The sequence below is a fragment of the Sapajus apella genome, unplaced genomic scaffold, assembly GCF_009761245.1.
Source record: "Sapajus apella isolate SASKATOON/1434 unplaced genomic scaffold, GSC_monkey_1.0 scaffold68, whole genome shotgun sequence".
Lineage (NCBI taxonomy): Eukaryota > Metazoa > Chordata > Mammalia > Primates > Cebidae > Sapajus > Sapajus apella.
The window spans coordinates 1,684,027-1,702,560 of NW_022437008.1; the positions used below are offsets into that span (position 1 = coordinate 1,684,027).

At 54.1% G+C, this 18,534-nt stretch overlaps 2 protein-coding genes across 2 annotated transcripts in view; one reads left to right on the forward strand and one right to left on the reverse strand.

The window, feature by feature from the left end:
• Positions 1–8,600, forward strand: part of HIPK4 (homeodomain interacting protein kinase 4) — a 9,864-nt gene extending 1,264 nt beyond the window's left edge. Inside the window, exons 2-4 of the mRNA XM_032248753.1 lie at positions 3,195–3,551; positions 6,281–7,129; positions 8,114–8,600. Coding sequence (XP_032104644.1) covers positions 3,195–3,551; positions 6,281–7,129; positions 8,114–8,293 — 1,386 coding nt within the window. The 3' untranslated portion in view covers positions 8,294–8,600. The remainder of the gene's footprint in view (positions 1–3,194; positions 3,552–6,280; positions 7,130–8,113) is intronic.
• A 718-nt stretch (positions 8,601–9,318) lies between these two features.
• PLD3 (phospholipase D family member 3) lies at positions 9,319–17,537 on the reverse strand (the record flags this gene model as incomplete). Its single annotated transcript, XM_032248752.1, has 7 exons — positions 9,319–9,823; positions 9,925–10,024; positions 10,594–10,759; positions 12,394–12,533; positions 15,211–15,411; positions 17,124–17,251; positions 17,333–17,537. Coding segments are annotated over 7 exons (1,128 nt in total), but the record flags the coding sequence as incomplete, so codon positions are not given.
• Positions 17,538–18,534: the final 997 nt, after the last annotated feature.

An 18,534-nucleotide genomic window follows, 5' to 3' on the forward strand; every position in this document is an offset into this window, starting at 1 on the left:
CTCCATTTAAAAAAAAAAAAAAAAAAAAAGCACTACCAGAGGTTGAGTAATTTATAAAGAAAGAAGAGGGGTTTAATTGACTCACAGTTCCTCATGGCTGGGGAGGCCTCAGGAAACTTACAGTCATGGCAGAAGGTGAAGGGGAAGCAAGGTATGTCTTACATGGCAGGAGGAGAGAGAGCATGGAAGGGAAGCTGCCACTTTTGGCTTTTTGTTTTCAGACAGTCTTGCTCTGTTGCCCAGGCTGGAGTGCAGGGGCATGATCTTGGTTCACTATAACCTCCACCTCCAGGTTTCAAGCAATTCTCCTGCCACAGCCTCCTGAATAGCTGGGATTACAGGCATGCGGCACCACACCCAGCTAATTTCTGTCTTTTTAGTAGAGACAGGGTTTTACCCTGTTGTCCAGGCTGGTTTCGAACTCCTGACCTTGTGATCTGTCTGCCTCGGCCTCCCAAAGTGCTGGGATTACAGGTGTGAGCCACTGTGTTCAGCCGGAAACTGCCACTTTTAAACCGTCAGATCTCATGAGAACTCAATCACTATCAGGAGAACAGCATAGGGGAAACCACCCCCAGGACCCAGTCACCTTCCACCAGGTTCCTCCCTTGACACATAGGGATTACAGTTGGAGATGAGGTTTGGGTGGGGACGCAGAGCCAAACCATATCAAGGTGTGTGCCGCTGTATGCATTTGAAGAACACCGAGGAGGCCTGTGTGGCTGAAGTAGAATGAATGAGGTGAAGAGGGAAGAAATGAGTCCAAGCACGTGACGGGGTCGGGCGTGCAGGGCCTTGTTGGTTACAGCACAGACTTTGGTTTTATTCTGAGGAAGATGGAACCATAGGAGGAATCTAAGCAGAGGGGGACACGATCTGATTCAGAGAAACAAGCCCAAGCGTCGTTTCTCTGGTTGCACAGGGGGAGCAGACGGGGGTGGGCTGAGCAGGAGCAGGAAGGCAGAGGGGTGACTGCACTGGTCCAGGTAAGAGACGTGGTGATCGGGATCGGAGTGAGGGTAGTGGGAGCAGAAGACCTGGGTGGGTTCTGGGTAGATTTTGGAGCTAGAGACAACAGGATTTGTTGATGGATCTTATATGAAGGGTGAGAGAAGGAGCGAGGACTAGAGGGGGACTAAAGCCTGTTGGCCCGAGCACCTGGAAGCATGTGTCTAACACATCATGCTCAGCTTATCAGTAAACATGTATTGAATGCCTGCTTTTGGCCTGGCCTTGCACTGGGCACATAGAGGCATCTTCTCTGTGCTGTCACAGCCCCCCAGTGCTGACCCCTCTGTCTGCTTTTCTTTTCTTTCTTTCTTTCTTTTTTTTTTTTTTTGGAGATGGCATCTTGCTTTGTTGCCCAGGCTGGAGCACAATGGTGTGGTCTTGGCTCACTGTAACCTCCACCTCCCGGGTTCAAGCGATTCTCCTGCCTCGACCTCCCAAGTAGCTGGGACTACAGGTGTCCACCACCACACCCGGCTAATTTTTATATTTTTAGTAGAGACGGGGTTTCACCATATTGGTCAGGCTGGTCTTGAACTCCTGACCTTGTGATCCACTTGCCTTGGCCTCCCAAAGTGCTGGGATTACAGGCGTGAGCCACCACAATTGGCCTACCTTTTGTTTTTTTTTTTTTTTTTTTTTTTTTGAGACAGGGTCTGGCTCTTTCACTCAGGCTGGAGTGCCATGGCATTTTCTTGGCTCACTGTAGCCTCTGCCTCCTGGGCTCAAGTGATTCTTCTGCCCCAGCCTCCCGAGGAGCTGGGACTATAGGCATGCACTACTATGCTCAGCTAATTTTTGTATTTTTTGGTAGGGACAGGATTTCGTCATGTTGTCCAGGCTGGTCTCAAAGTCCTGAGCTCAAGCAATCTGCCCCCCTTGGTCTCCCAAAGTGCTAGAATTACAGGTATGACCACCATGCCCAGTCCTCTGTCTGCTTTTAAGTTTGACAGTGTCTGGATGGGTCTGAACCAGGGGCACCCCGAGGGCAAGGCCAGGGCTGACTTGGTCATCGCTGTGTCCCTGACATCTCCCAGCACTGCAGTCATGGAGTCAGTGCTAACTGAATGTTTGTTAGAGACACAGAGACACACAGGGGCAGAACAAGGCAGATTACGCTGCCCCAAGAGGTGGAAGGACAGAGACCCAGGGAAGCAGGGACTTCCACAGACACAGCAGGGGACAGACAGGACAGATCCACAGCACCTGGCTGGCATTATCACCCCCACCGTCTCTGTGGAAACAATGAATGAATTCCGAAAACATTGACTAAGTGCCTAGGTCACTCGGCCTCTTGGGTATTGAACCCTGGCACTTTGGGATCAGAACCGCAATTAATAACCATTTCACGATACTGCTTTCTGCAAGTAAACGGTGAGGGATGGCTGGGTGCAGTGACTTACGTCTGTAATCCCAGCACTTTGGGAGGCCGAGGTGGGTGGATCAGTTGAGGTCAAGAGTTTGAGACTGTCCTGGCCAACATGGTGAAACTCTGTCTCTACTAAAGGTGTAAAAATAAGCCAGGCATGGCGGTGAGTGCCTATGATCCCAGCTACTCAGCAGGCTGAGGCAGAAGAGTCGCTTAAACCCGGGGGGCAGAGGTTGTGTGAGCCCAGACCGTACCACTGCACTGCAGCCTGGACGACAGAGCAAGACTGTCTCACAACAAAACAAAACAAAACAAGTGAGGGATGGCTGAATGAAAAGCAGAAAAACTCAGAGAAGGAAACTGAGGCCAGCCAGGTGCAGTGACTCATGCTTATAATCCCAGCACTTTGAGAGGCTGAGGCGGGCGGATTACCTGATATCAGGAGTTCAAGACCAGCCTGGCCAATGTGGAGAAACCTCGTCTATACTAAAAATACAAAAATTACCTAGATGTGGTGGTGTGGGCCTGTAATCCCAAGTACTGGGGAGGCTGAGGCAGGAGAATCGCTTGAACCCAGGAGTCGGAGGAAGCAGTGAGCTGAGATACTACCACGGCACTCCAGCCTTGGGGACAGAGTGAGACTCGGTCTCAAAAAAAAAAAAACCCAACAAAGCAACTAAAGAGTTATAGACCGGGAGATGGACAGAGTCCAATGGCAGATGCAGGAAGATGCCAGGTGAGAGATGCCAGGGGTGACCCAGCTCGGCTGCCCCTGCAGCTTGACCTGCACACTGGCCCTCTTCCCCACCCCCAACAGGTGATCGACTTCGGCTCGGCCAGCATTTTCAGCGAGGTGCGCTACGTGAAGGAGCCATACATCCAGTCACGCTTCTACCGTGCCCCCGAGATTCTTCTGGGGCTGCCCTTCTGCGAGAAGGTGGACATGTGGTCCCTAGGCTGCGTCATGGCTGAGCTGCACCTGGGCTGGCCCCTCTACCCAGGCAACAATGAGTACGACCAGGTGCGCTACATCTGTGAGACCCAGGGCCTGCCCAAGCCGCACCTGTTGCACGCCGCCCGCAAGGCCCACCACTTCTTCAAGTGCAACCCCCATCCTGACGCCACCAACCCCTGGCAGCTCAAGTCCTCGGCTGACTACCTGGCCGAGACGAAGGTAAGGGAAACATTGGGTGAGGGCAGTCAGTGTGGGGGCTGTTACATAAAGAAAAATATCTAGGTCGGGCGAGGTGGCTCACACCTGTAATCCCAGCACTTTGGGAGACTGTGGTAAGAGGATCCTTTGAGCCCAGGAGGTTGAGACTAGCTCGGGGAACACAGTGAGACCTCCTCTTTGTAAAACATGAAAAAAACATTAGCGGGGCATGGTGGTATTGGCCTATTGTCCCAGGTACGTGGTGGGCTGAGACAGGAGAATTCCTTGAGCCTAGGAGGTCCAGGCTGCAGTGAGCTGTGATCATGCCAGTGCACTTGAGTCTGGGTGACAAAGCAAGACCCTGTTTCAAAAAGAAAAAAAGAATAATCTATCAGACCAGAAGAATGGAGTGAAAATAGAAAAAAAGAAAAAATATTATTTTAATAATTGAAAAAAAAATTCTGGGCTGAACTTCAGCGAGGACTGGACCTTGAGGGTCAGCCTAGGGCATTTTCTTTTCTTTCTTTTTTGAGACGGAGTCACACTCTGTTGCCCAGGCTGTAGTGCAGGGGCATGATCTCGGCTCATTGAAACCTCCACCTCCCGGGTTCAAGCAGTTCTCCTGCCTCAGTCTCCTGAGTAGCTGAGACTACAGGCGCATGCCACCATGCCTGGCTAATTTTTTGTATTTTTAGTAGAGACAGGGTTTCACCGTGTTAGCCAGGATGGTCTTGATCTCCTGACCTCAGGTAATCCACCCACCTAGGATTACAGGCACAAGTCACTGCACCTGGCCTCTAGCCTAGGGCATTTTCATAGCAAGAAAGAGCTGGGTGAGATCACATGTGGGATTGGTTAGCGCTGGAGGCTGCTGCTGCAACATAGATCTGGGGGAGAAACTGCAGGGAGAATTGGACGTTTGAAAGTCAGATGCAGGGGCTGCTGTAGCAAGAGGGATCTGGGTCATACCACAAGTGTGACAGGAAGATTCGGGTAGCTTCTCTGCCAGCTTCAGCTCTGGCGTCAGCAACTTGTGTGGCATGAGGGATTAGACCACAGAGAAAATATGAGGTCTGAGGTTGGCTATGAGAATTGCGAGAGAGGCCAAGTGCAGTGGCTTAAGCCTGTGGTCCCAGCACTTTGGGAGGCCAAGGCAGGAGGATCGCTTGAGGCCATCCCCGGTGACATAGCAAGAATGCATCGCTAGAAAAATTTTTAAGGCTGGGCGAGGTGGCTCACACCTGTAATCCCAGCACTTTGGGAGGCCAAGGTGGGAGGATCACCTGAGGTTGGGAGTTCGAGACCAGCCTGACCAACATGGAGAAACTGTCCCTTAAAAAAAAAAATTAATTTTAGCAAGGTGTGGTGGCACACACCTGTAGTCCTAAGTTACTTGGAAAACTAGGTGGGAAGATCACTTGAACCCAGAAGTCGGCGGCTGCAGTGAACTATGACTGCACCACTACACTCCAGCCTGGGTGACAGAGCAAGACCCTGTTTCAAAAAAAAGGGATCTGAGGCCAGGCGCAGTGGCTCACCCTGTGTAATCCCAGCACTTTGGGAGGCCAAGGTGGGTGGACCACCTGAGGTCAGGAGTTTGAGACCAGCCTGGCCAACGTGGTAAAACCCCGTCTCTACTAAAAATACAAAAATTAGCCAGGCATGGTGGCAGGCATCTGTAATCCCAGCCACATGGGAGGCTGAGGCAGGAGAATCACTTAAACTTGGAAGGTGGAGGTTGCAGTGAGCTGAGATCACACCACTGCACTCTGGCCTGGGCTACATGAGTGCAACTCCGTCTCAAAAAAAAAAAAAAAAAATAAAAAAAAAAAAAAAAAAAGAATCCGGCTGGACGTGATGGCTCACATCTGCAATCCTAGCACTTTGGGAGGCTGAGGGGAGTGGATCACTTGAGGTCAGGCATTCAAGACCAGCCTGGCCAACATGGTGAAACCCCATCTCTACAAAAAATACAAAAATTAGCCAGGTGTGTTGGCAGACGCCTATAATTCTAGCTACTAGGGAGGCTGAGGCAGGAGAATCACTTGAACCTGGGAGGTGGAGGTTGCAGTGAGCCGGATGGCACCATTGTACTCCAGCCTGGGCTACAAGAGGGAAACTCCGACTCAAAAAAAAAAAAAAGGATCATTGTGAGACCTCAGGTGAGTCTAGAGGTTTGGGGCAGCAGCCAGTCAGCTACCTCTATGGCTTTACCCCTCAAATCTGCAGCAAGAGCCTGGGTTAGACAGCAGAGGGGACTAGAAGTTTGAGCTTGATTTCACAGCAAGGAGGGTCTGGATGGGACCACAGGTGAGACTAAAAGTCGATGGCAGTGCCATATCTGGGAGGTGACAAACTAGTAGAGTAAGAAAGGTCTGGGTTTGACCACCGGGAGGCCTGGGATCAAGTGTGGAGCTGTGGCCATAACAGGGACCTGGATTTGATTCCAGGGAGGACTAGAGATTCTGGATATTCCCTCTGCTAGCTGCTGGGAGGAGCTGCACCCGTGGGGCCAGGGAGGACTGGAGGTCTGGGGCAAGGGATGGAACTTGGGCCAGTGAGAGCTTTGGGTTGGATTAGAGGGGCTCAGGTGTAAGGGATCCAGGGTGGCCCTCCCAGCAGTCAGAGAGCTCCAAGGCAGATCATGGTCAGACCTGGAAGTCAGGGCTACATGTTGGTGACACAGCGGGTGTGCCCAGGGCCCGAGACCTGCACGTGTCAACCCTACCCCCTTTCCCATGCCCCACCAGGTGCGTCCACTGGAGCGCCGCAAATACATACTCAAGTCCTTGGACCAGATTGAGACGGTGAATGGTGGCAGTGTGGCCAGTCGGCTGACCTTCCCCGACCGGGAGGCGCTGGCAGAACACGCCGACCTCAAGAGCATGGTGGAGCTGATCAAGCGCATGCTGACCTGGGAGTCCCACGAGCGCATTAGCCCCAGTGCCGCCCTGCGCCACCCCTTTGTGTCCATGCAGCAGCTGCGCAGTGCCCATGAGACCACCCGCTACTACCAGCTCTCGCTACGAAGCTGCCGCCTCTCACTGCAGGTGGAGGGCAAGCTCCCCACGCCTGTCGTGGCCACTGCAGAAGATGGGACCCCCTACTACCATCTGGTGGAGGAGAAGGAGGCTGCAGGCATGGGCAGTGTGACCGGCAGCGGGCCCTTCTTCCGAGAGGAGAAGGCACCAGCTATGCAAAGAGCCATCGACCAGCTGGATGACCTGAGTCTGCAAGAGGCTGGGCACGGGCTGTGGGGCGAGACCTGCACTGACGTGGTCTCCAACGTGCTGGCCCCCCTCAAGGCAGCCATCACTGGCCGCCACATGCCGAACTCGGACCCCGAGCCCATCCTGGCCTTCTATGGCAGCAGCCTGGCAGGCCGCCACAAGGCCTGCAAGCCACCCTCGGGCTCCAAGTCCGACTCCAAATTCAGCAATCTCATCCGGCTGAGCCAGGTCTCACCTGAGGAGGACAAACCCTGCTGGGGCCACGGCTGGGAGGAAGGAGAGCACATTGGGGCCTCTGCTGAGTCCCCGGCCATCCTGCAGCGAGGTGGAGATGGGCCCAACATTGAAGACATGACCGTGGATGCTGAGGTGAGCCGGGTGTGTTCAGGATATGATTAGGGTGTGGGGAGGCTCAGCACACACTCACCCACATTCAAAGATAAGATTACGGTGTGGGGAGGCTCAGCACACACCTTGATGCCATCAGGATATGATAAGGCTCAGCACATACTTGGCTACCTTCAGGCTGTGGCAAAAGCTCAGGGTACCGTAATCCACTTATAAGAAGTGACAAAGAGGCTGGGCATGGTGGCAGGTGCCTGTAATCCCAGCTACTTGGGAGGCTGAGGCAACGGAATTGTTTGAACCCGGGAGGCGGAGGTTGGAGTGAGCCAAGATTGTGCCATTGCACTCCAGCCTGGGCAACAAGAGCAAAACTGTCTCCAAAAAAAAAAAAGGGCCGGGCGCGGTGGCTCAAGCCTGTAATCCCAGCACTTTGGGAGGCCGAGGCGGGTGGATCACCAGGTCAAGAGATCGAGACCATCCTGGCCAACATGGTGAAACCCCGTCTCTAATAAAAATACAAAAATTAGCTGGGTGTGGTGGCGTGAGCCTGTAGTCCCAGCTACTTGGGTGGCTGAGGCAGGAGAATTGCTTGAACCCGGGAGGCGGAGGTTGCAGTGAGCCGAGATTGTGCCACTGCACTCCAGCCTGGTGCCTGGCAACAGAGCGAGACTCTGTCTCAAAAAAAAGAAAAAAAAAAGAAGTGACAAAAAGCCTGGGCAATATCCCGTCTCTATCAAAAAATGAGAAATATTAGCCGTTTTTGGTGGTGTGCACCTGTAGTCCCAGCTACTCGGGAGGCTGAGGTAGGAGGAGGATCCCTTGAGCCAGGGAGGTCGAGGCTGCAGTGAGCTGTTATTACATCATTTTTACAAAGAGGCAATAAAGGCCCAACACTGGCAATAAAGACCCTAGCACATGCTCACCTCCATCAGGAGGTGACAGGGGCTCAGCAGATGCTCACACACTATTAGCTGCTTGGCTGATGCCCCTCTCTCCTCTTCCCCACAGAGGCCAGACCCTGAGCTCTTCGACCCCAGCAGCTGTCCTGGAGAATGGCTGAGTGAGCCAGACTGGACCCTGGAGGGCATCAGGGGCCCCCGGGCTCAGGGGCTCCCACCCCGCCACTCCTACCAGCACGGTGCGCACCGGGCCACCAGCTTTCTCCAGCATGTCAGCGGGCACCACTGATGGTGATTCCACCCCTGCCCATCACTGGGGGCTGCACTAGCTGGGCTGGCATCCCCTCCCAACCTGAACTGCTCCTCAGAGCCATCTCCTGAACTGCAAATTATTCTTACAGAAAGATAGTTATCCAGAAATTCCCATTCCCCTGCCTGCAGTGCGTGCCTGCATACCTCTCCTGAATGCAGCAGGGCTTTGAAGTCTGGCCTGTGCCCCTTGGCTAGAGGGACAGCAGGAAGGGGGCTGCACCCCACTGGCCCTGCACCCATCCTCGGCCCTATTGCCTCTGTCTATTTCAATACAGAAGTGTTCAACAGTCCTGCTTCAAGCCTGCTCTCACTGCCTGGGGCTTGAACTGGCTCTGGAGGGATGGGGGCTCCAGAGTGGTACGCAGGGACTTGCACTGCAATGCTGGGCCCACTTGACCACTGGCTCAGGCTGGAGCCTAGGCTGCTGTCACACCAGGAGGGAAACGCTGTGCTTGGTTGACTAACCCATGCCCTAAATATGCTATGTGCTTGGCATGCTGGGAATCTACCCTCAGAACATGCTGTGTGCTCAGCATGTGTTCATAAGCTGGCCAGGTGCTGGGGTCTCCTTGTCTGTTGACCTGTCCCTCCTACGTGTTTATGGGGTTGGCATGCACTCATCTACATTTGGGGCATGCTCAGTGTCAATCCACTTGGCAGGCTGAAATTCACACGAGGTGCATGCTCCCGTGTTCAGCCATGCTAGGTCCGCCATGGTGGGATGTGGCAATGGTTTGGTCCCTCCCAGTCAATCTGGGAACATGCTTCTGTTCAGCACATGCTGCCCCATGCTGGCTACATGAGTGTGAAGTCCATGCCAGGCCACAGGGTGGCCTGCTGCGCGTTCAGCACAGATAAGCCCGTGCGTACTGCATGCTAAGGGCTCAGCACATGCCAGTGACAGGCTGAGGGCTCAGCACACAAGGATGTCCCCACCAGAGGCCCATGCCAGCTGTTCTCTACCCCTACACCCCATCTCACACCACTCAGTTGGGCACTGGCTGTACAGACAAATTATTTACTTCTTATTATAACCTTGGGCCCTTTTTTGCCCTGGAAAGTGGGGATAGGCCAGGGGGGCCGGGCCCAGCATGCACCACCACTTCTTTGGGGGCTGATCCCTCCCCCAGCTCTGCTGGTTCCCAGGGCCACAGCGTCAGGCCGGTGGGGGCAGAGGTAGAGGTGGGAGAGCAGGGGAGAGAGCCTGAGGAGCCACAATGGGGCAGACAGAAGCGGGGGCACGGGGACAGGGACCATGACCCAGAGCATCTGGGTCCGTGGGGGCCCAGCAGGCCTCGGCCTGTCCGCTGGACCAGGCCTCAGAGCAGGCGGCAGGCGTTGCCCACGCTGTCCGCTGAGGTGTCAAGGTCATGGCTGTAAGGGGAGTCCCAGTCCCTCAGGAAAACGGCCTCCAGCTGGCTCCGCAGGCCACCCCTCCCGTTCTGCGTCACCAGCAGCGAGGTACCCGCCGTCTCCGTGAAGTAGTTGCCCGACCAGTTGGAGGTTCCTAGAGAGGAGTGGGTGGAGTGAGGGGCGCCGTGAGGGGCCGGGCCTGGTGTCTGAAGCCCCCACTTCTTCGGCGCCTCGTGGTGCTCAGGACACACTCACCAATGTAGGTGGCGCGTTCGGTCACCATGTACTTGTTGTGGTTGACGCGGGCATATGGGATTCGGGCCTGGGCCTCATCCGCGGGGACCACAAAGAGTTTCTGAGGGGGAAGGGTGGATGGGAAGGAGAGTGAGAGGCAAGGGAAGTCGGAGGAGCCCCAGGATCACGGAGGCAGATCTGCCTGCAGACCGGCTACTGTTTGTTCCTGGGGGCTTGTCTCAGGGACCCCCGTTTCCAGAACATCTTCCTTGGCCCTTCCCACCAGGGCAGGGGCTTCCTCTGGGCATCCCCACCCTGGCCCCTACCCCTCTGCCTGGGCCTCCCACCTCAGCCCTGACCCTTCTACCTGCTCACTCTCCCAGTCCTGGTCCCAACCCTTCTCCCTGTGCCCCCCCAATCCTGGCCCCAACCCCTTTGCCTGAGCTTCCTCCATCCCGGCCCTGACCCCTCTGCCTGTGCCCCGTACCCCGGTCCTAACCCCTCTCTCTCTGCCCCTGCATCCCAGCCCCAACCCCTGTGTCTCCTCCTCCCAGCATGACCCATGGTTTCCCCACTGTGACAGGGCTCACTCTGGACCATCCTTGGCGAGTGACAGACAACCTCCATGAGGGCTGTGTCCCCAGGGCTGCCCCACACAGGGGCCGAGGGGTGGCCTGGGGCAGTGCTTACCACCTGGATGTCAGTGTGGGTATGGTTGTCACGCAGGGCAGCCAGGGAGAGCAGGAAGGCCCGTATGGATGGGTCTGAGTGTCCCCAGCAGCTGACGAGCAGGCGCACCTTGACACCACGCTCATAGGAGGCCCGTCGCAGCCCGTCGTCAATGGCAGGCCAGAACCTGGGAACAGTGTGTGGGAGGTGAAGGCAGGATGCAGAGGGTGGCTGCGTCCACAGGCTTTGGGGAACCAAGCCTGGGCCCTCCTTTAGCTACTGGGAGGACTTCTTCATCTCTGGCTCCCAGACCCCGTTCCTGCCTCCAGAAATCCCACATCCCGACTTCCTCTTCCTGGCTCTGGCTCCCATTCCCGCTCCCCAAAACCCAGTCTTGTCATCCTCTTTTCTTTTTGAGATAGGTTCTTGCTCTGTCACCCAGGCTGGAGGGAGCAGTGGCACGATCATAGCTCAGTGCAGCCTCCAACTCCTGGGCTCAAGTGCTTCATCCTCCTGCCTCAGTCTCCTGCGTAGCTGGGACTGCAGGCGGGTGCCACTGCACTGGGGTAATCTTTAAATTTTTCTGTAGAGATGGGGTCTCACTATGTTGCCCACGCTGGTCTCAAACTCCTAGTGATCCTCCTGCCTCAGCCTCTCAAAGTGTTGGGATTACAGGTGTGAGCCGGCATGCCTGGACCTATCATCTTACCTACTGCCCCTAGAATACCTTCTCTGAGCCCCACAAACCCCATCATCCACCTGGATGTTACAGTGGGTATGGTTATCTTTTTTTTTTTTTTCTTAGGCAGACTTTCACTGTTTTTGCCCAGGGTGGAGTGCAATGGCACAATCTTGGCTCACCACAACCTCCGTTTCCCGGGTTCCAGTGATTCTCCTGCCTCAGCCTCGCCAGTAGCTGGGATTACAGGCACCATCAAGCTGGGCTAATTTTGTATTTTTAGTAGAGACAGGTTTCTCCATGTTGGTCAAGTTGGTCTCGAACTCCTGACCTCAGGTGATCTGCCTGCCTTGGCCTCCCAAAGTGCTGGGATTACAGGCATGAGCCACCTCGCCTGGCCTGGTTGTTATCCTTATCCCAGGATCACAAATACCCAAGCTTGCTACCCTAAACCCAAATACTTTAGCCCCCATCCCCCAAGGCCCTCACTGTTTCCAGCCTCTTACCTCTCCAAATACCACATTCTGCACCCCTGCCTCAGGCTTCCAGTCCCCAATCCTTGTCCCATCCCCAATATTCTTATCTTTCTCTTTTTTGTTGTTTTTTTTGAGACAGAGTCTCGCTCTGTCACCCACGCTGGAGGGCAGTGGCACGACCTCAACTCACTGCAACCTCCACCTCCCAGGTTCAAGCAATTCTCCTGCCTCAGCCTCCCAAGTAGCTGGGATTACAGGCAGGTGCCATCACACCTGGCTAATTTTTACATTTTTAGGAGAGACGGGATTTCACCATGCTAGCCAGGCTGGTCTTGAACTCCTGACCTCAAGTGATCTCCCCACCTCGGCCCCCCAAAGCGCTGGGATTACAGGCGTGAGCCACTGTGCCTGGTCCTCTCATCCTTTTCTCTGTTCCCTCAAACCTTGTCCTGAAACCTCATCCCTGTCTCCTCTGTAATCCCTCTGTCTCTTGTCTCTAGTGCCCAGATACCTTCTTTTCATCACCTCCTGGTGACTGTCTCTCCCTGCGGCTTCTCTTCCATCTGGCCCCTTGCTTGGAGCTCCACCAGCTTTCTGGTCCCCATGACTCCCTCTCCCGTCTCCTGTCTACCTGCTGTGGCTCCCTATCTCCACGCCCGGCAGTACCTGCGAGGGTGGGAGAACTCCAGAGTGGGCAAGTAGTTCATGACTGCGATGTAGATGAAACTCCGGGCACTGTCCACCACGTTGAGTAGAGCCTTCAGGTCTGGAGTGCGGCCACTTGGACACAGGGGTGGGGGCGCACTCTGAGGGTGAGGGGACAGTCAAGACACATGCCCTGCCACGGGCATCGTCACAGTGGACGTCTCATATGGACAGCTCACCACAAGCCAGGTCCTGTGGATCTCACAGAATCCTCAGCTTTCATGAAGAGGAGGGTCAATCACTACGTCCATTTCACAGGTGAGGGAACTGAGGCTGAGAGGGTAGGTGACTTACTTAAGGTCACACAGCAGATAAATGGAGCCAGGATTCAAACCCAGGCTGTCTGGTTCCAGAATTTATGCTCTAACCCAGTGCTTCTCAACGTAAGGTCCCTGATCCAGCGGCAACGGCATCACCTGGGAACTTGTTAGAAATGCAAATTCTTGTGCCTCACTGCTCATGGCCTACTGCATCAGTGCCGGGGTGGGGCCCAGGAATCTGGGTTTTAACAAGCCCTTCAGGTGATTCTGAGGCATGCTCAGGCTTGAGGACTTCTGCTTGAGTCACTTCTTTTTCTTTAATTACCCCCACTCCCTCCCCCGCCATTTTTTTTGGGACAGAGAGAGTCTTGCTCTGCTGCCCAGGCTGGAGTGCAGTGGCACAATCGTGGCTCATTGCAACCTCCGCCTCCCGGGTTCAAGCAATTATCCTGTCTCAGCCTCCTGAGTAGCTGGGACTACAGGTGTCCACCACCATGCCCAGCTCATTTTTGCATTTTTAGTAGAGACAGAATTTCACCATATCGGTCAGGCTGGTCTCAAACTTCTAACCTTAGCTGATCACCCACCTCGGCCTCCCAAAGTGCTAGGATTATAGGCATGAGCTATAAAGCCCAGCCTTGTCATTTTCTTCCCTGATTTGCTCACAGCCCACCCTGACTGTGAAGCCCTTGTGTGCCCGGTGCCACACTAGGCCCTCTTCCCAGCTCCACCGCCCCCCTTTTTTTTGAGGCAAATCTCACTGTCACCCAGGCTGGAATGCAGTGGTGCAATCTCAGCTCCCCGCAACCTCCACCTCCTGGGTTCAAGTGATTCTCCTGCCTCAGCCTCCTAAGTAGCTGGGATTACAGGTGCCTGCCATCATGCCTTGCTAATTTTTGGTAGAGACGGGGTTTCACCACGTTTGCCAGGCTGGTCTCCAACCCCTGAACTCAAGCGGTCTGCCTGCCAGGCCTCCCAAAGTGCTAGGATTACAGGGGTAAGCCACAGTGCCTGGCGCCCCAGCTCCCTTAATGCTCAACAGACAAGGAAACGGAGGCTCTAAAAGGGGAAGTGGTAATGAGGAGAGCCTTGGTTCCCTGTGGGAGGCCCCCTAGTGAACGACTCCAGTGAGGCGTGCCTCCTTGCGTCCACGCTTTAGTGTCGTGCCTTCCACGGTGACTCTGGGCTTGGATAGGTGACTTGCTCAGGAGGACCTAGGGAGACCTGGGTTGCCTGCCTCAACTAGTGAAAATATCAAGAGCTAATTGTCCAGAGTGATTAGTATCTACCATGGGCAAGAGCCAGTGTGGTCCAATAGAGCCTGTCATAGTGATGGAAATGTCCAATGTGGCGGCCACTTGCTACAGGTGCCACTGAGCGTATGAAATGTGGCTACCCCAGGAGGAACTGAATTTTGTCTTTGTTTTAGAAACAGGGCAACAGCCTGTTGCCCAGGCTGGAGTCCAATGGTACAATCAGCTCACTGCAGCTCCAAACTCCTGGGCTCAAGTGATCCTCCTGCCTTAGCATCCCCAGGGACTACAGGTGCATGCAACCACACACGGCTAATTTTTATTAATATTATTTTTTTGTAAAAACGGTGTCTCCCTAGTTCTTGGGTATCCTGTCTAGAACAATAAATAATAAAACCAAAAAGAAAAAAGAAATGGTGTTTCCCTATGTTGCCCAGGCTGGTCTTGAACTCCTGGCCTCAAGTATTCCTCCCATCTTGTCCTCCCAAAGTGCTGGGATTACAGGCATGAACAACCATGCCTGGCTTGAAAAAAATTCTTTTTGAGACAGACTGTCACCCAGGCTACAGTGCAGTGGTATGATCATGGCTCACTGTGCCTTGATTTCCTGGGCTCAAGTGATCCCCCTGCCTCAGCCTCCCAAGTAGCTAGGACTACACACATGCACCACCCCACCGAGCTATTTTTTTTTTTTTTTTGTAAAGACAGAGTCTTGCTATGTTGTCTAGGCTGGTCTCAAACTCCTGGCCTCAAGTGATCCTCTTACCTCAGCCTCCCAAAGTGTTGGGATTACAGGCATAAACCACTTTACCTGGCCTGAACTGTTAACTGCATTTAATTAACTTAAATTGAAAGAGCCACCTGTGGCTAATTCAAATGATTCTCTGCCTCAGCCTCCCGAGTAGCTGGGATTACAGGCACCCACCACCATGCCTGGCTAATTTGTTTGTATTTTGAGCAGAGATGGGGTTTCACCTTCTTGGCCAGGCTGGTCTTGAACTCCTGACCTCGTGATCCACCTGCCTCGGCCTCCCAAAGTGCTGGGATTACAGGCGTGAGCCACCGTGCCTGGCCCATTTTCTAACTGAAATAGAGGCCTAAGGATGTTGGGAACTAGTCCAGACCCCTGACCAAGCAGAATGAGCTGGGGTGAGGACTAGTGGTCAGGATATGCCCTCCCTATCACCAGCAGACAGTGACAGGTGGAGGCTGTGAGTGATGGCATGGGGCTGGGACACTGCAGGCCCCACTTGCCCCAGACTCACCGCCAGGTAGGCCAGAGCAGGGGTTCCATTGAGGCAGATCTCCATTGGTGTCTCTTGGTTGTAGCGGGTGTCATAGGGCCGGGGCCAAGTTGATGGGATGGAGCTGCCTGCCTGGCCCAGGAACCAGTAGGCCTCAAAGATCTTGGTCAGGTCACGAGCCAGGCAGCTGCAGTTGTACATGACCACGCCCAGCTCCTTGACCTGTGGGAGGCAGTGCTGAGCTCAGGGATAGCGGCCTGGTGCTCACAGAGGATAGGGACACTCCCCAGCCTTGTCTCTGTCTATCCCTCTGTCCCTCAGTGCCCCCTCCACCCCAGCTCCAATAGCTAAAACCCTAGAATGATTATCAACTTAAGTTTTGATGAAAATCAGTTATCGAATCAGTTCAGAGTTTCCTGAACCTCTGCAATCTGCTTCTACCCTCCATGGAGCTAGCTCCTACTTGTTCTTAGGTCTAGGCTGACATGCTTCCTCCTTCAGGAAGCCTCCCATGACTACACAGCCTGTGCCAGGCATTCCTCTGGGCTCTCAATAGTCCCTTGGGATTCCCTTCTCATTCTCTCTGGTGACAAACTGGTCTTCCCATTGGGTTGGGAGGACAGGCACCAGGGATGTCTCAGTCACAGCTGTATCTGTAGCATCTCCCTACGTAATTGCTGAGATTAAGGGTTAGGGGAAATACTTGTTGAGGAAATGAATTTGTGAGTTAATGTCCTGTCTTATCTTCACCTGATTGCCCGAGCTGTTTTCTCTTGCCTATTTTGGGCTAATTCCTCCCTATCCTTCAGGGATCAGATTAGTTAGTCCTCCTTTGGGAAACCCTCCCATACCCCAGGCTGGGGTCTCTGAGCTTCCACGGCCCTCAGTTCCCTCCATCCTGGCCCTGACCCTCTGTCTGTGTCTCCCCAACCCCAGCCCTTACCCCTCTGGGCTGTCACTGTCAGGTGACCGGCCAGTCTGCACTGGACTGGGAGTTCCATGAGGTCCATCTGCTACTACCATGTTGCCAACATTACCTGGGATGGGGCTGGACTTTGAGCAGGCACACAGAGATGTACAATGAAGGTCAAATGGGTATGCAGGTCCTTAATGCCCCGTAGAGGGGCTGGTAGCTGCAATCGTGAATCAGAGGGAGCTCCAGGCTTCCAGGAGTAGGGGGAGGGCAGCAGAGGGCTCCATCTGGGGATTATTCTTTTCTTTTGAGATGGTGTTTCACTCTGTCACCCAGGCTGGAGTGCAATGGCACAATCTCGGCTCACTGCAACCTCTGCCTTCTGGGTTCAAGTGATTCTCTTGCCTCAGCCTCCCCAGTAGCTGGGATTAGTGGCGCCTGCCACTATGTCTGGCTAATTTTTTTAATTTTTAGTAGAGATGGGGTTTCACCATGTTTGTCAGGCTGGTCTCAAACTCCCGACCTCAGGTGGTCTACTCACCTTGGCCTCCCAAAGTGCTGGGATTACAGGCATGAGCCACCAAGCCTGGCCTATTCTTTTTCATTTTAACAGGGTCTCACTCTGTTGCTCAGGCTGGAGTGCAGTGGCACAAATACAACCCACTGTAGCCTCGAACTCCTGGGCTTAAGTGATCCTCCCGCTTCAACCTCCCAAGTAGCTGGGACCACAGGGAGCACACCTGGCAATTTTTTTTTTTTTTGGAAGAGATGTTGCCCAGACTGGTCTCCAACTCCTGGGCTCAAGTGATCCTCCCACCATGGGCTCCCAAAGTGTTGGGACTACAGGTGTGAGCCACCATGCCCAGCTTGGATTAGGGAGGCCTGGAAGGAGGCAGAGAGGAAGTCATTGCAGAGAATGGGTGGAGAGGACTCTGGATTGAGTAAGGGGTGCAGTCGGAGGCTGGGTGTCCTGTGGGGCAGTGAGTGACCTGGAAGGAAGGTAGACAGGGTGCAGGCAGACCTGGGTCAGTGAGCGCCAGTCCATGTTGGCACTGCCCAGGTAGAAGTGCGTCTGGTCCACCACCCAGAACTTGGTATGCAGGACGCCATGGGTCAGCTTCTGCATGTCTACCATGCGGACCTGCGCACCTGTGACCAGCAGGGGCAGTGATCAGGGGCCAGGCTGGGTAACCTCAGGCCCACCCCAACCCCAGTTGGGCCCCAGCTCACCGCTCTGCAGAAGGGCCTGCAGGTCCGCCTGAGGCTGGGGCCCGTTGGGCTTGCTCACAGCGATGCGGACATTCACGCCCTTTGGTGCCAGGGTCTGCAGCTGCTGGAGGACCTCTTCACCCTGTGGGGAGGGGAGGGGAGGGGAGAGCTTCTGAGGGGCTGGACCAACCAGCTGTCCAACCCCACAAGGCAATGCCCAGTGGGGTTATTTTAAGACATGATTAGGCGTCAACAGGCTTTCCATTAGCCTGCATAGATTAAAGACTTTACAGATTAAAATATTAAGACTTCATTATCTGTTTAAAACATCTTTATCTGCTTTAATAATTAGTCGCCTGTGATCCCCCTCCAAGGCCTCCAGATCCCTCTTGCCCCTCAGGGACCTTCTCAAAATTCAGCATCAAGGCAGGCCCTCCAGGCCTCTCCCAGGATGTTGTAGGCGAGGCTCAGGCATGGGGGTCCCAGAAGGCATGGGGTGAAGCACAATGATGCCAACAATAGCACCAGTCAAGGATGCCCATCCTAGGCCCCTTCTCAGCAAACTCACTGAATTCTCACAACCCGGTGAGGCCAGTCTAATTATACCCCCACCTCCACCCTGGAGAACTCAGTAGTGGAGTGGGATTTTGTTTGTTTGTTGAGACAGAGTCTTGCTATGTTGCCCAGGCTGATCTGGAGTTCCTGGGCTCAAGCAGTCCTCCTGCCTCAGTCTCCCAAGTAGCTGGTACTACAGGAGTGCACCACCACACCCATCTCTGGTGCAGGATTTGCAGATCATCTGCCTCCTACATGTTTTAAACCACTTCAGAGGGAGCCAGCAGGGAGTGGGAGCTCACACGGTTTAACTTAAAAAAATTGCTTTTTTAGAGACAGGGCCTCACTATGTTGCCCAGGCTAGAGTGCAGTGGCACCATCATGGCTCACTGTAGCCTCCAACTCCTAGGCTCAAGCCATCCTCTTGCTTCATCCTCCCAAGTAGCCGGGACCACAGGTGTGTGCCACTATGCCTGGCTTTGGTTTTTAACTTTTGTAATTATTATTACTTTTTCTTTTCTTTTTTTTTTTTTGAGATAGACTTTTGCTATGTTGCCCGGGCTGGAGGATAGTGGCATGATCACGGCTCACTGCAGCCTCCAATTCCTGAGCTCAAGCCATCCTCCTCCTTCCATCTTCTGAGTATCTGAGATTGCAGGCGTGCACAA